The sequence below is a fragment of the Myotis brandtii genome, unplaced genomic scaffold, assembly GCF_000412655.1.
Source record: "Myotis brandtii unplaced genomic scaffold, ASM41265v1 scaffold327, whole genome shotgun sequence".
In the NCBI taxonomy this organism is placed as follows: domain Eukaryota; kingdom Metazoa; phylum Chordata; class Mammalia; order Chiroptera; family Vespertilionidae; genus Myotis; species Myotis brandtii.
This window is the reverse complement of record NW_005362585.1, coordinates 374,603-386,194: the sequence shown is the minus strand read 5'-3', so window position 1 is coordinate 386,194 and position 11,592 is coordinate 374,603. Positions and strand designations below refer to the sequence as shown.

Sequence of the window (11,592 nt, the reverse complement as noted above, 5' to 3'; positions counted from 1 at the left end):
ATGCACGGGTGGGCGGGAGCTTGACACTGCATGTGCAGTGCGGAGGTGGGTCCCGCAGCTCCGTGCGGCGAGGCCTGGGGGTCCCATGGCTCCATGTGGCGCAGCGGCAGGACCCCTAGCTCTGGCTTACCTCTTTGGGGCAATCCATCGAGGAGCCCTGGATGGGTGGGCGGAGCCTACCTCTTTGGGGTGATTGATCGCGGGGCTCCCACACTGTGAGAGGGCACAAGCCAGGCTGGCCCTCCCCTTCCCCAGTGCACAAATTTCGTGCATCAGGCCCTTAGTATAAATTCCTTGGTGAAACTCTTCCTGCTCTCCTGAGAGGTCAGTCTTTTCCATGCTTCCATATCTGGACTTATTTGTTCATCGGTTTATTTTGTTCATTGGACTCCATACATAAATGAGATCATGTGATAAATTTGTCTTTCTCTGACTGGCTTATTTCCCTCAGCATAATAATCTCCAGGTACTTGGTTCTTTTGCAACTCATTTTTTTTTCAGTTTAAAAGTGTTGTTCACTCATAATTCTTTCCATGACAAATAAACACAGCTTGTTTACACTGGTGTGAGAATTATCTGAGGCAGCTCTATGTATTTGTTGTCTTTTTACGATGTCTTTGGTTAAATCAGAGATGTAATTTTAAAAGACTTCACTTTAGGAGGGTTTTGTCCACGAGGAATTATCCACAGGCAATGAGGTCTTTCTGTCCTTACAGCCCATTTTGAACCAACTCTTCAAGCCTGCTTCATTTGCAAAATGGGGTAATAGTGTTTAAATCAGGGGTCCTCAAACTAAGGCCCGCGGGCCACATGCAAATACAAATATTGTATTTGTTCCCGTTTTGTTTTACTTCAAAATAAGGTGTGTGCAGTGTGCATAGGAATTTGTCGTTTTTTTTAAAACTATAGTCCGGCCCTCCAACGGTCTGAGGGACAGTGAACTGGCCCCCTGTTTAAAAAGTTTGAGGACCCCTGGTTTAAATCATACAGCCTACCTGTTTAAATGACAGCTTTTGAGTTCCTGAACCCAGTCAGACCAGAAACTAGCATTTGTTTCCTTTAAGTCACCTTGGAACTACTTTGTTTTTTGTCTGTGTCAACTGCATGACTGAGATTGGTGGGTGGGTAATGCTGGGCTGAGTGACCTCCCAAGTAGGTTTCAGACCTAGTGCAGCAGCAGACTGGGGGGAATGTTGAGGCTGACTCTGGAAATGGTCCCTCAACTGCTGGATTCCCTTCCTCAGTGTGAGGGACTAGGGTCCTCTATCCAGATACCATGCATTTGTCCACGTTGCTCCATCCCACAGCTGTGTCCACAGAAGCCATTCCTGAAGTGATAGCTGGGACTCACAAGAGGGGTCAGGTGGGAGATTTCTGCTTAAACGGCCTCTTAAGCTTCTACTATACGAGAACCTGTGAGAGCCTTCTATGATAGATTCTTTAGCTCACTCTTCTCTGGGATGAGGCTGGAGGGATCCTGCCTGGTGGGGGAGCTGGGGTCATGGTGGGATAGGGGCTAAGAACAGGGGCAACACAATTTTTCTCAGGTTGGCTGGTATGGGCCAGGGGTACCACCTCTGCAGTTCCCAGAGGACACTACGGGGGGGGCCTGTGGGGCAGTCTGTATAGTATTTTTATGCCCAGAAACCACACATCTGCCCAAGTGGATGCCTGTCTGGAACAGATGCACCTTCCCCATCAGCTGTAGCGCAGGTCATGTCCAGAAAAAAGATTCCCATCCCGGACCCAGGGGTCAAATGGCCCCTGCAGAGACCAACCCCAGTGTAACTGATGAGGTGTGCTGACCTCCTGACAGAACTTCAGCAATTGCTTGACCTCTGTACCTGTTTCCCCATCTCAAACCGGAAATGACAACTCTTGACTCCTGTGAGGATCATGAGTTAATATGTGTAAAATGCTCTGGAAAACACAGCCACTTGGTGCTGGGAATCGTGTGTGGTGTGCTGATGGTGCTTCAAAAGCTCTTAGAGTAGCACCTGGCACAGGCTGGCACTCAATGAGCACCCAGGCAGCACCCACCACAGGTGCTTAGTGAGCATGTGAACAAAAAAAACCAACCCCACAGTGCCGAGGGACACACTGGCACTTTATATATACACAGCGCAAAGTACAGGGTCTCAATAAGAAAATACACTCTGTGCTGAGGTGTACCACCACCACCCTTCAGTACACCCCAGGTTAACGACACAGGAAGGAGAACAACCATAAATACAGGAGAGAAGGGAAGGTTAATGCTCTAAGGGGCAACACAGGCAGAAACACACTGCCGGGAGGAGACACAACCTCTTCTTCCCGGGAAAGAGCAATATGGCGCACAAGAAAACAGTAGCCACAACTAAGCCTGTGATGCCTGGCACGGGGCATCTACACGGTTAAGAGGGCAGGGGTGGAGGGGAGAAGGAAGAGAGCAGAGAGAGCTTCCTTTCCTGCTGCAGGCCCGAGGTTATTCAGTTTATATCCATGGACTCAGATATGGGGTCACAGGCAGGAGGTGCTGGGGGGTTAGATTGGCCAGGCTGGGTCTTGGTTTTCAGACGACGTGCCACGTCCTGGCGTTGATAGAAGAGGACATAGGCGGCCTTGGACTGCAGGGAGAGCACAGGAGTCAGTGTGGATCAGGGTGGAGGGAGGGGCGGGAGAAGGGGAGAAGGGAGAACGGAAGTCACACCTCAATCTGATTCTCGGTCACAGGCGAGACGCTGTTGTCATCAAAGTAGTGCCACTGTCCACTGTCCTTGTTGCAGGCGAATGTTGTGTCTGGAAGAGAGGGAGGGTTGTCCTCACCCAGCCCTGGCCCCTAAGAGGTGTCCAGGTTTGTGCTCTTACTCCTTCCACCCTGATGACCCTACCACCCAGGGCGTGCCCCTGCCACCTACAGTGTCCATCACGCAGGCCGCCATAATGGTTGGACACGGCAATGAGATCGTATTTGTACAGCTCTGGGGCTGACTCGTCCTGTGGCTTGATGACAAACTCAGAGAAGTCCAGGTCCCTGTGGGGGAGGGGAAGGTTAATACTAGCCTGCCTTGGCCCCACTCCCCGCTGTCCCCCCAGCCAGCCTCCCTGGGCTCCATACCGAATAGGAAACTCCACAAGGGTATCCAGCTTCTCTCGGGAGAACTTGGTGTAGGAGAAGCGCTTCAGGTGTATAATGAGTGTCTCGGGCAGTGTCCACAGGTCCAGCTTCTTGGTGGCCAGCTGGTGCTGCTTGCAGTTGGGGCAGTACCTGCAGACAGAGCCCGAGTCAGTACAGACACCTTCTGGGCATGCTTTGTAGCAGGTGGCCCTCACGGGCCCTGTCCAGCCCAGAGGTGCTGATCTTATTTCCAGCCTGCTGGTTCCTCTAGTTGGCTCTTAACGTGTCATTCAAGGGCTCACCAATTACCTGCTCTACATAAGCTTCTGTACTGGTGGGTATTTTTGTTTGGTTTCTGGCCCAGGAGGCAGTGCTAGTCCTATTTCAGAGCCCACCTCTGGCCCCTCGTTTTCTATTTCACTCGCTCACCAGGCATTCACCGGCTGTCCTGCTCAATCCTTTGGCACTTTGTATTTCTGTTCCCTTTCTGCTCCATAGAGATGCTCTTGTTTGTGAGACCTGCTTGATCTTTTTGGCCCTCACTTTAAGTTTTGTTTATATTCTGCAAGGATCTCTTGAGCACCCACTGCACATCCCACACTATTATAACCATTGTCTTCAGCCTCAGGGGGTTTACTCTAACAGATAAGACAAATAGTGACGCAAAAGGGGATCTAGAATGTGACCTCAAGTGGTGTTACTGAGCCAGAAAGAGTAATGCCCAGCCAGGAGGTAAAGAGCACTGGGAGGTCATGGACGGAGGTGATGGGGTGGTAAGAGAACATCTGATAAGCTGACACTGGATAGGAAACCTGAATAAAATGAAGGAGTCCTGGCCAGAACCGGAGGAAAAGCATTCTTGGGAGAAAGAACAGCCCAGGCAAAGGCTCCGAGGTGGGAATACAGTTGGGGTGTCGGTGGCCAGAGTGACACGAGGGTTTGAGTGAGGGGGCCGGGGGAGAAAGAGGTGTATTTAGAGGTAAAGGACCTGGGCAGGCAGTCCCACCCAGCTAGAGCCCTAGAGGCCCCGGTCCCTCACCAGGGGTTCTCCTTCTCCAGGGTCTCCACGGTGGTGAAGAGCTCAATGCATTCCTGCAGCCGCACAGGAGCCTTCTTCAGCACGTACCCCACGCAGTCATGCTTGACATAGCCCTACAGTGGGGAGTGGCCCGCGGGTGTGGGCAGATAAAAGAGTGGTTTAGAGCATGGACTTTGAAGACAGGAATCTAAGGCCCTGAGCAGGAACTCTGTGGTCACAGCTTGAAGGCCTTGGGTGGATGTGTGAAGAGTTAAGGACAAAGGGACAAAGCTGCAAGTGCCCCCCTCCCCGCCAGGACCTTGTTTACCTCAGCTTCCACCTCGTCATAGTAACGCTTCTTCATCTCTGGGTCCCAGTCGATGGCGATATAGGGCTGGGCTGGGGGCGAGGGAGGTGATCATGGGCCCTACCAAGGAAGAAAGCCCCTCCTGTCCCCCCCCCCCCCCACACTCCCGCCCACCTTTTTTTTTGGATCACAGCTGAAGGAGAAACCTTGAGTATCCTCATTAAAGTTGGAACGGTCGCTGGTCCCGTTGGAATTCACCGTTTGCAGGGTGAACAGGTGCTTGCGCCGTGTTCTCTGGGGCCAGTGTGATGGTCCAGGAGAGCTGTCCGTGGGGGCCCGGCTCCCACCAGCGACTCCGGAACTGGGCCCAGCCTGCTCCGGCCCAGGGTCTTGGGAGCTGCCCCCAGCCACGTTTCCAGGCTTGGGGATGTTCTTACCACCCTCCACATCTGCTAGGATAGGGTAGGATGTCAGAGATAGGTGTGTGTGCAGCCGAGTGGGTGAGTGTAGCGACTATCCGGGTAGACTCTATGGGAGTCAGGCTTACCCTGACCCCCTCCTCCTAACCCTCCTCTGGCTACGGAATCGCTTATACAAACCCTCATCCTTGTCTAGCCTCGCCTTCTTCCTCACCTTTCTCATCACCATCATCCTCATCATCCGAGCTGGGTCTGGTCACATAGCGTCTATGGAAAGAGCAGGAGACACTCAGGAGGGGCACAGGGGAGGAGGGCAGAGCCCAGGATCCGACTCTGCCTGCGATGGGAAGCCCTGATAGGCTCCCACACAAACAGTGTCAATGAAGAGCCCAGAAGGCCTTAGATGACACAGAAGCGCATGAAGACACCACCGGACAACAGAGGACCTGGTGTGCTTCAGTGAAGGAGTGTGGAGCTTAAGTGGGATAAGCCCCTGGCAAGCAGACACCTGATCTGCTGTCAATTTCGGGCAGGGAAGGCCTGTGAGGAGTGGAGTTGTAAGTGTAACATGAGGGAGGGTTAAGCCAGATGCCAAGCGCAGTGCTCTGCTAGACTCAGTAAGGACTCTGGATTGTAAACCCAATCAAAACCACTGGTAAAAACACAAACAAGCAAGCCTATACGAGAAGACAATGAGCACAAGATGAAGTTGTCTGTATTTTGTCCATTTGGTACACCTTGGCATCCCTAGCTCCTAGGAGAGGCGGTGGCCAAGCCAGAGGGTTAGACAAAGCAAAAACCTACATGCTCCTCTCTGGCTGTATGAAGCGTGAGCTGTCTTATCGCCGTGGGTGGGAGATGGCAGCCAAGCAGCTAGACACCAGGTTTCAATTGAGACCCCACCCCCGTCCCCTGAAGGGCAAACTCACGAGAGGCGGTATAGCAGGATGTGGTACAGGGCGTCCCAGGAGAGGCGGTCCCGGGGCACGGACACCAGAAGCGGGTGTCCGAAGAGCATGAGGCCATAGTAGGAGTTGTTGTAATCACGGGCTGGGGTACGTTCTCGCAGGTAGATGGGGATCACGACGTCTTCCCTGGTGTTCTCCGTGATAGAAGACCTGCCTGACACCTCGTATCTGCGGGGGTAGACATCAGGTCATGCCCGATCAGGACACCCAAGAGGGACTCTCGGACTCTGACCCAGTTGCTCCACTCACTCACCCCTCATAGCCTGAAAATATCTTTATTTTTTTAATTCTCACCTGCTGAGCAAGGCTATTTTTTTCCATTGATTTTGTCACCCAGTGTTTTGTGCTTTGCAAATGGTTCGATGATTGAAATGGTGCTTTATGGGATGTCTCTAAAGTACTTTGGTGCTACCAAAGCACCGAGGGAGTGAACAAAAACTTTTGACAAAGGGATTTAAAAACCGTGTTCTTGCCCTGGCTGATTTGGCTCAGTGGATAGAGCGGTGGCCTGCAAACTGAAGGGTCCCGGGTTCGACTCCGGTCAGGGCACATGCCCAAGTTGTGGGCTCCATCCCCAGTGTGGGGCGTACAGGAGGCAGCCGACTGATGATTCGCTCTCATCATGGATGTTCCTATCTCTCTCTCCCTCTCCCTTCCTCTCTGAAATCAATAAAAGATTTATTTAAAAAAACACGTTTTCTTTTTGGAAAACACTGTTTGGTTTCAAAGAACTTCTGTACTCATAAACTGCTTTCTATTTTAGTTACCCGGGGATTTTAATGTTTTGAATGTTCTCAGGTTCAGAAAGCATCTAGTGTTTTTGAGGACTGGAGTATGAGAAAGGAGTGCAGGTCAGTGGTACACAGGAGGTGCTCAATAAATGCTGAATAAAATAAACAGGAACGCCCTCACACAACAAGGAAGAAGATGCACTGTATTAGGATCTGTCACCAACTCCACTGCTGGCCCCAAGCCCCTGCCCCACTGAAGCACGTGGCCAAAGACTTGTGCAGGGCAGGTGCCTGTCAACTGAATGAGGAGGGGAGAGGGAATGTGATTAAGCAAAAGATATCCCCGAGGAGCCCCAATTGCCCTGGGCCCCTCACTCACATGAATATATCGTCTCGATCCAGGATGGTACTCAGAGACTCATCCAGCTGGAAGATCTTATAGAAGCGGTGACTGAACACATCGGCTACCATCATCTGGGAACAGGATGCCGCGAAGGGGCTGGTCAGTCTGGGCCTCCCTCCACAAGCCCTCCAACCTCCCTGTCCCTGAATCCCATCCTCCCTCCCTCCACTCGCAGAGCCTCACTCACTCTTTCCGGTGAGACACCAGTGTGCTTGGCTAGGGCCAGGCACAAGTCCGAGATTTTGCCTTTCTTGGGGACCACGAGCCGGTGCTGCGGGAGAAACAGTACCACAAAAGAGCAGGAGAGCATGTAGGGAGTTAGTGCAGGACCCTTGAGGCATGGCGGAGTAATCAGACGAGCTGACTACATGTCTCTCATTATGTCCCCATGTCACCATACCTGTTCTGGCTTGCGGCGGGGGTCCATAGAGACAAAGAAGACCTCCATGACCCTCTTGTGGCTGACAGGCAGTGGGACACTGAGGTAGCAGAAGGGGTCAAAGGTCACAGATACGTTGCCACAATCAGGGCACACCAGCGTGGACTTGAAGAGCCCGTGGAAAGTGTCCACAATCACAGAATCGTTCCGCCGTTTGTGGTTCTGCCAGGCTTCCACAGCGACTTCCTGTGGACAGCATCATGGTGGGTGGTGGAGCTTGCTCGGTGTAGGGGAGCCATGGTTTGAGGTGATGTGCATGGGGTTAAAGTTAAGTTAGGGCCCCTGGTAAAGCTCAGAGGTAGGTTAATGGCCAGGGGCCAGGGCTGTCTGAAGCCTTTGCTGTCAGGGCTGGGGTTTGTTTTCTGCAGCAGACTGGGTGGGGGTTATCTTTGGGTTGGACGTGGGGGGCAGATATGGTGTTGGAACCAAGGTTGGGACTGAGGTTTGAGTTGGGGGTGGGGTGTAGGACATCCTAAGAGAAGCCAGAGAAGCCCCAAGGGAGAGGCCCTAGTGGCTTTAATGGGGCTCTCAGGAGCACCTACTTGATCAGGCCGCCCAGCGGCATCACACTGCTCCACGTATTCCTTCTTCTTGACACGATTGAGGTCCTCATGCAGCCCATCCAGAAGGAATGATAGCAGCTCCTGCGAATCGTGCTGCTGGTAGCCCAGAAACTGGGATGCAAAGTGGCCGACCTTGGTCTGAGAAGATGGACAGGGCCAGCAGTGCAAGAGGTTAGTTAGGAGTCAAGGGAAGTGTGTGTGTATGCTCCCGCGCATGTGAGGGAGTGTGGGGGGGGGGGGCAGCCCAGGGCTGAATCGCACCTTGAACACATTGGGCACGATGGAGCGGTGGCGGCCGGACCAGGCCTGCTTCACCAGATCCGCATAGGCCTCTGCAATCTCACCCTTCATGCCCAGCGGGTTGCAGAAGTTGAGCTCATCCAGGTAGCGGTTTTTGAGGAAGTACTCGGTGAGCTGGGGCACATTGCTGAGGCACTGCAGGGGCAGGGGCAGGGCCAAGAGAGTGAGGTGGAAAAGAGGAGAGAGAGGTGACCGAGGTAGGAACGGAGAAAAAGAAGTGAGAAGGGGGAGGAGAGAGAAGGGGCAGAGGGATGGAGACAAGGAAAGGTGCAGGAGTAGGGGAGAATGCAGAGACAAGAGGGAGGAGGAGGAGGAAAGCAGGAGGCGAGTGCAAGAGAAGCTATTGATGTTTCAGGAAGGAACGTGAACATGTGAGGTCAGACTTGTGGCCCCTTGCCCCGACGACCCTGTCCTCAGTCCCCACTGCTTGAAGCCCAGCCCTGTGGCTGTGCCTGTCATAGCCCTAATGGCCCTACCTGCAGGGCCGAGTTCATGAAGCATGTGTTGCCCAGGTTGGTGAGACCACAGATGCCTGGCTGGCCGTGGAATTCCTCCTCCTCCTTTGCCCCGCTGCTCCTGTGGTGGATGAGAAACTGTCAGCTGAGGGCCTACTACGTGCAGGTGAACCGTGCTCAGGGACTCCATTGTTCTGCCTACTGCGGGACCCCGCTCTGGACCAGACATCCCAAGGGCTTACGCAGCGCGTGTCTGTTGGCTGGGCCAGGTGCCATCCTTGCTTCGGGTCTCCATGACGACCAACTGGTTGGAGGAACAGAAAGAGAAACGGGAAAGGCCGATGGGCACCTAGCCCTCACCTCCCCGTCTGAGCACCGTTGGGGAGCAGACAAGTCCTCCCCACCCTTACCTGCCCGGACTTGAGAGAAGCGTCGCGCAGTGACACACGTGTGTTGCACAATCTCTCAAAGGAGCCCTCTGCGTTCTTGACCCAAAGTCGTGTCTCTTCCTGGGGGCTCACCACGAACTGATCTTGAGCGGTACGCAAAACTAGGTCTGTAGAGTGAAGGGACACATTTGAGGTCGTCCTGGGATCCCAAATAATCAACCCATCTTGGCCCCAGACCCCGCCTCATCCCCACAGACCCTGGTCAAAACTTTGTGTCCTAATCAACCTCCATGGCTGACCCATACTCAGGACTTGAGACACACAGCAGATACCCTCTGCCACCCAGCGCTACCGCTAGGAGGCAGCTCACATACCTTCGGGACCTCTCAGGCCTTCTGCCCACCTGACCAATGCCTTCTCAGTCCTTTGAAATCTGCCCAGTGCTCAGTCTGCACAGCGGAACCCCATGCATTGTTAGGTCACCAAGCTATGACCCAGGGCTGGGAAGTCCAACTCACTCATGACCCTTAGACTCACCAATGGAATCTGTTTGGCTGAATTGAGCGGTGTGAGTTTTGTCCATATCACTGTGCTGGGCAAGCAGCAGTTCTACTGGGTACACTTCGATCTCACAGATGCCACGCCAATCTACAACCTGGCAGGGTGGAAGAGCACACACAGTGTACCCACACCACACACACGTGCATAAAGACCTCTGAGGTCAGAGGGGCACAGGCATACACACAGGGGATACACCAGACACCTGTATAATAACCTATGAAGGGAGAGGAGTGCAGGCACAGGTGTATCTATACAGTACATGTGGAGACACATGTACACACATGGATCTGAACCCATCTTGGGCTCATAAGGCCTTCCTTCTACCCCCTCCCTCCAAATCTACCTCCTAGCACCCTCCCCACCCACTATACCTTGCGTTCAATGGGCGGTTGGCCATGCTCTAGGCCATACCAGCTGACCAGGAGATTCCAAGCAGTGGTGGAGAGCAGCACATAGTCCTCACCTTCCACCAGTCCCTTCTTGAGTTGCCAATTTATGTTGTCTGTGGGGGGGTAGGGGGAGGTGGCAGAGGAAGAATCAGGGAAGGAAAGTGATGAGTCATCTGGCCATGTCACCAATAACCTAACAGAGAAGGGGCTATGATCATTTGTAGGGACAGAAGGGAAAAGAATTCCAGGGCTAGGCTGCTATAGGGAGGCAGAGGCCTGGTACCTTCAAAGAGTTTAGCATTATTGATACAGCCAGGGATGGTGCTGGGGTCTTCGTCTCCTTCCCGCACGTACACTTCCCACTGTTTGTACCAGTCCTGATCCACAAGGAACCTAGACCAGAGAAGTAATAGGGTGTCACATGGTTGTCCGGGGGTTAGTTTTACCACTTCCCAAGGTTATTAGACTAAAAGTACCAACACATTATAAATCAAGACAAGTTTCATATATCCCTGAAACGGACACAACGTTATATGTCAATTATATCTCAATTAAAAAGAAATTCCTCCTAGAATTCAAATTAAAAAAAGTTTCAGCATCATATAGAACTCAGAAGCAGAACTTACTCAGTGAAACTCAGATTTGGATACCTAACTTAAAAATGTTTTTAATTTATTGATTTGAGAGACAGAGACAGGAAGGGAGAAAGAAAAACATCAATCTGTTGTTCCATGTATTTATGCATTCATTGATTGATTCTTGTATGTGCCCTGACCAGGGATAGAACCGGAAACCTTGGCCTTTTGGGATGCTCTAACCAATGGAACAACCCGGCCAGGGTGAGATTACCTAATTTCTTAGGATGCTAGAAGATATTTGATTAATAAAAGAAGATGTGCTCAAAAAAGGGAAAAACACCACACCCACAGTGCTGGGGAAACATGAGATTTTATTATAGAATAAACAATAATTCATTAGACTGTGGTGTAACACAGTTAAGTTAGGCTCAAAAAAGTTAAATTATTTGCAGCTAATGTTATTAGGTTTTAGACCTTCATTAATTGTGCAGTGTTTGTAACAGGCCAAAAATGGAGACAAAAATCTTCAGCCAATAAATGGATTAGTAAACTGGAAATCTGCTCAGAAACTGAAAAAAATTTTAAATGCTAAAAGAACCATAAGGTTTTCTTCAAAGATCACATATCACCACTTTTCATCATTTTCATATTTAGGATTTCTTTTGGCTTTATAATACATCTGAGCTTATGGTGATTAGCTCACTTTTTAAAACATTGTGGTAAAAGACATATAACAAAATCTACTATCTGAACCACTGTTAAGTATACAGCTCCATCAGGTATTTTACAGGAGGAACTTTTATATGTGCTGTTAGGTTAAACAGTTAGGACCGATGGCATCTGCCTTTGTAAAATGTCCTGAGAAATTTTCCAATCTGAAAAATAGCTGACATATATTAAGTGTGAAATAAACGTTAACTGTTACTGTTCAATCCCAGGGCTTGAACATAAAAGCTCATTTACACACAGACACAC

At 51.3% G+C, this 11,592-nt stretch overlaps 1 protein-coding gene across 4 annotated transcripts in view; it reads right to left on the bottom strand.

Moving 5' to 3' along the window:
- Positions 1–2,086: 2,086 nt before the first annotated feature.
- USP11 (ubiquitin specific peptidase 11) overlaps positions 2,087–11,592 on the bottom strand; it is a 15,160-nt gene continuing 5,654 nt past the window's right edge. For 3 of the 4 annotated variants that reach the window (XM_005871003.2, XM_014543503.1, XM_014543504.1), the window contains exons 2-21: positions 10,323–10,432; positions 10,022–10,152; positions 9,627–9,744; positions 9,111–9,256; positions 8,943–9,004; positions 8,722–8,821; positions 8,207–8,380; positions 7,925–8,083; positions 7,344–7,568; positions 7,131–7,214; positions 6,920–7,014; positions 5,771–5,977; positions 5,056–5,108; positions 4,629–4,874; positions 4,444–4,514; positions 4,137–4,249; positions 3,098–3,247; positions 2,898–3,013; positions 2,690–2,778; positions 2,087–2,606 (exon numbers count right to left, since the gene is read on the bottom strand). In XM_005871003.2, the coding sequence (XP_005871065.1) occupies positions 2,469–2,606; positions 2,690–2,778; positions 2,898–3,013; positions 3,098–3,247; positions 4,137–4,249; positions 4,444–4,514; positions 4,629–4,874; positions 5,056–5,108; positions 5,771–5,977; positions 6,920–7,014; positions 7,131–7,214; positions 7,344–7,568; positions 7,925–8,083; positions 8,207–8,380; positions 8,722–8,821; positions 8,943–9,004; positions 9,111–9,256; positions 9,627–9,744; positions 10,022–10,152; positions 10,323–10,432 (2,587 nt within the window). In that variant the 3' untranslated portion in view covers positions 2,087–2,468. The remainder of the gene's footprint in view (positions 2,607–2,689; positions 2,779–2,897; positions 3,014–3,097; positions 3,248–4,136; positions 4,250–4,443; positions 4,515–4,628; positions 4,875–5,055; positions 5,109–5,770; positions 5,978–6,919; positions 7,015–7,130; positions 7,215–7,343; positions 7,569–7,924; positions 8,084–8,206; positions 8,381–8,721; positions 8,822–8,942; positions 9,005–9,110; positions 9,257–9,626; positions 9,745–10,021; positions 10,153–10,322; positions 10,433–11,592) is intronic. The other variant, XM_005871004.2, reaches the window with a different exon arrangement.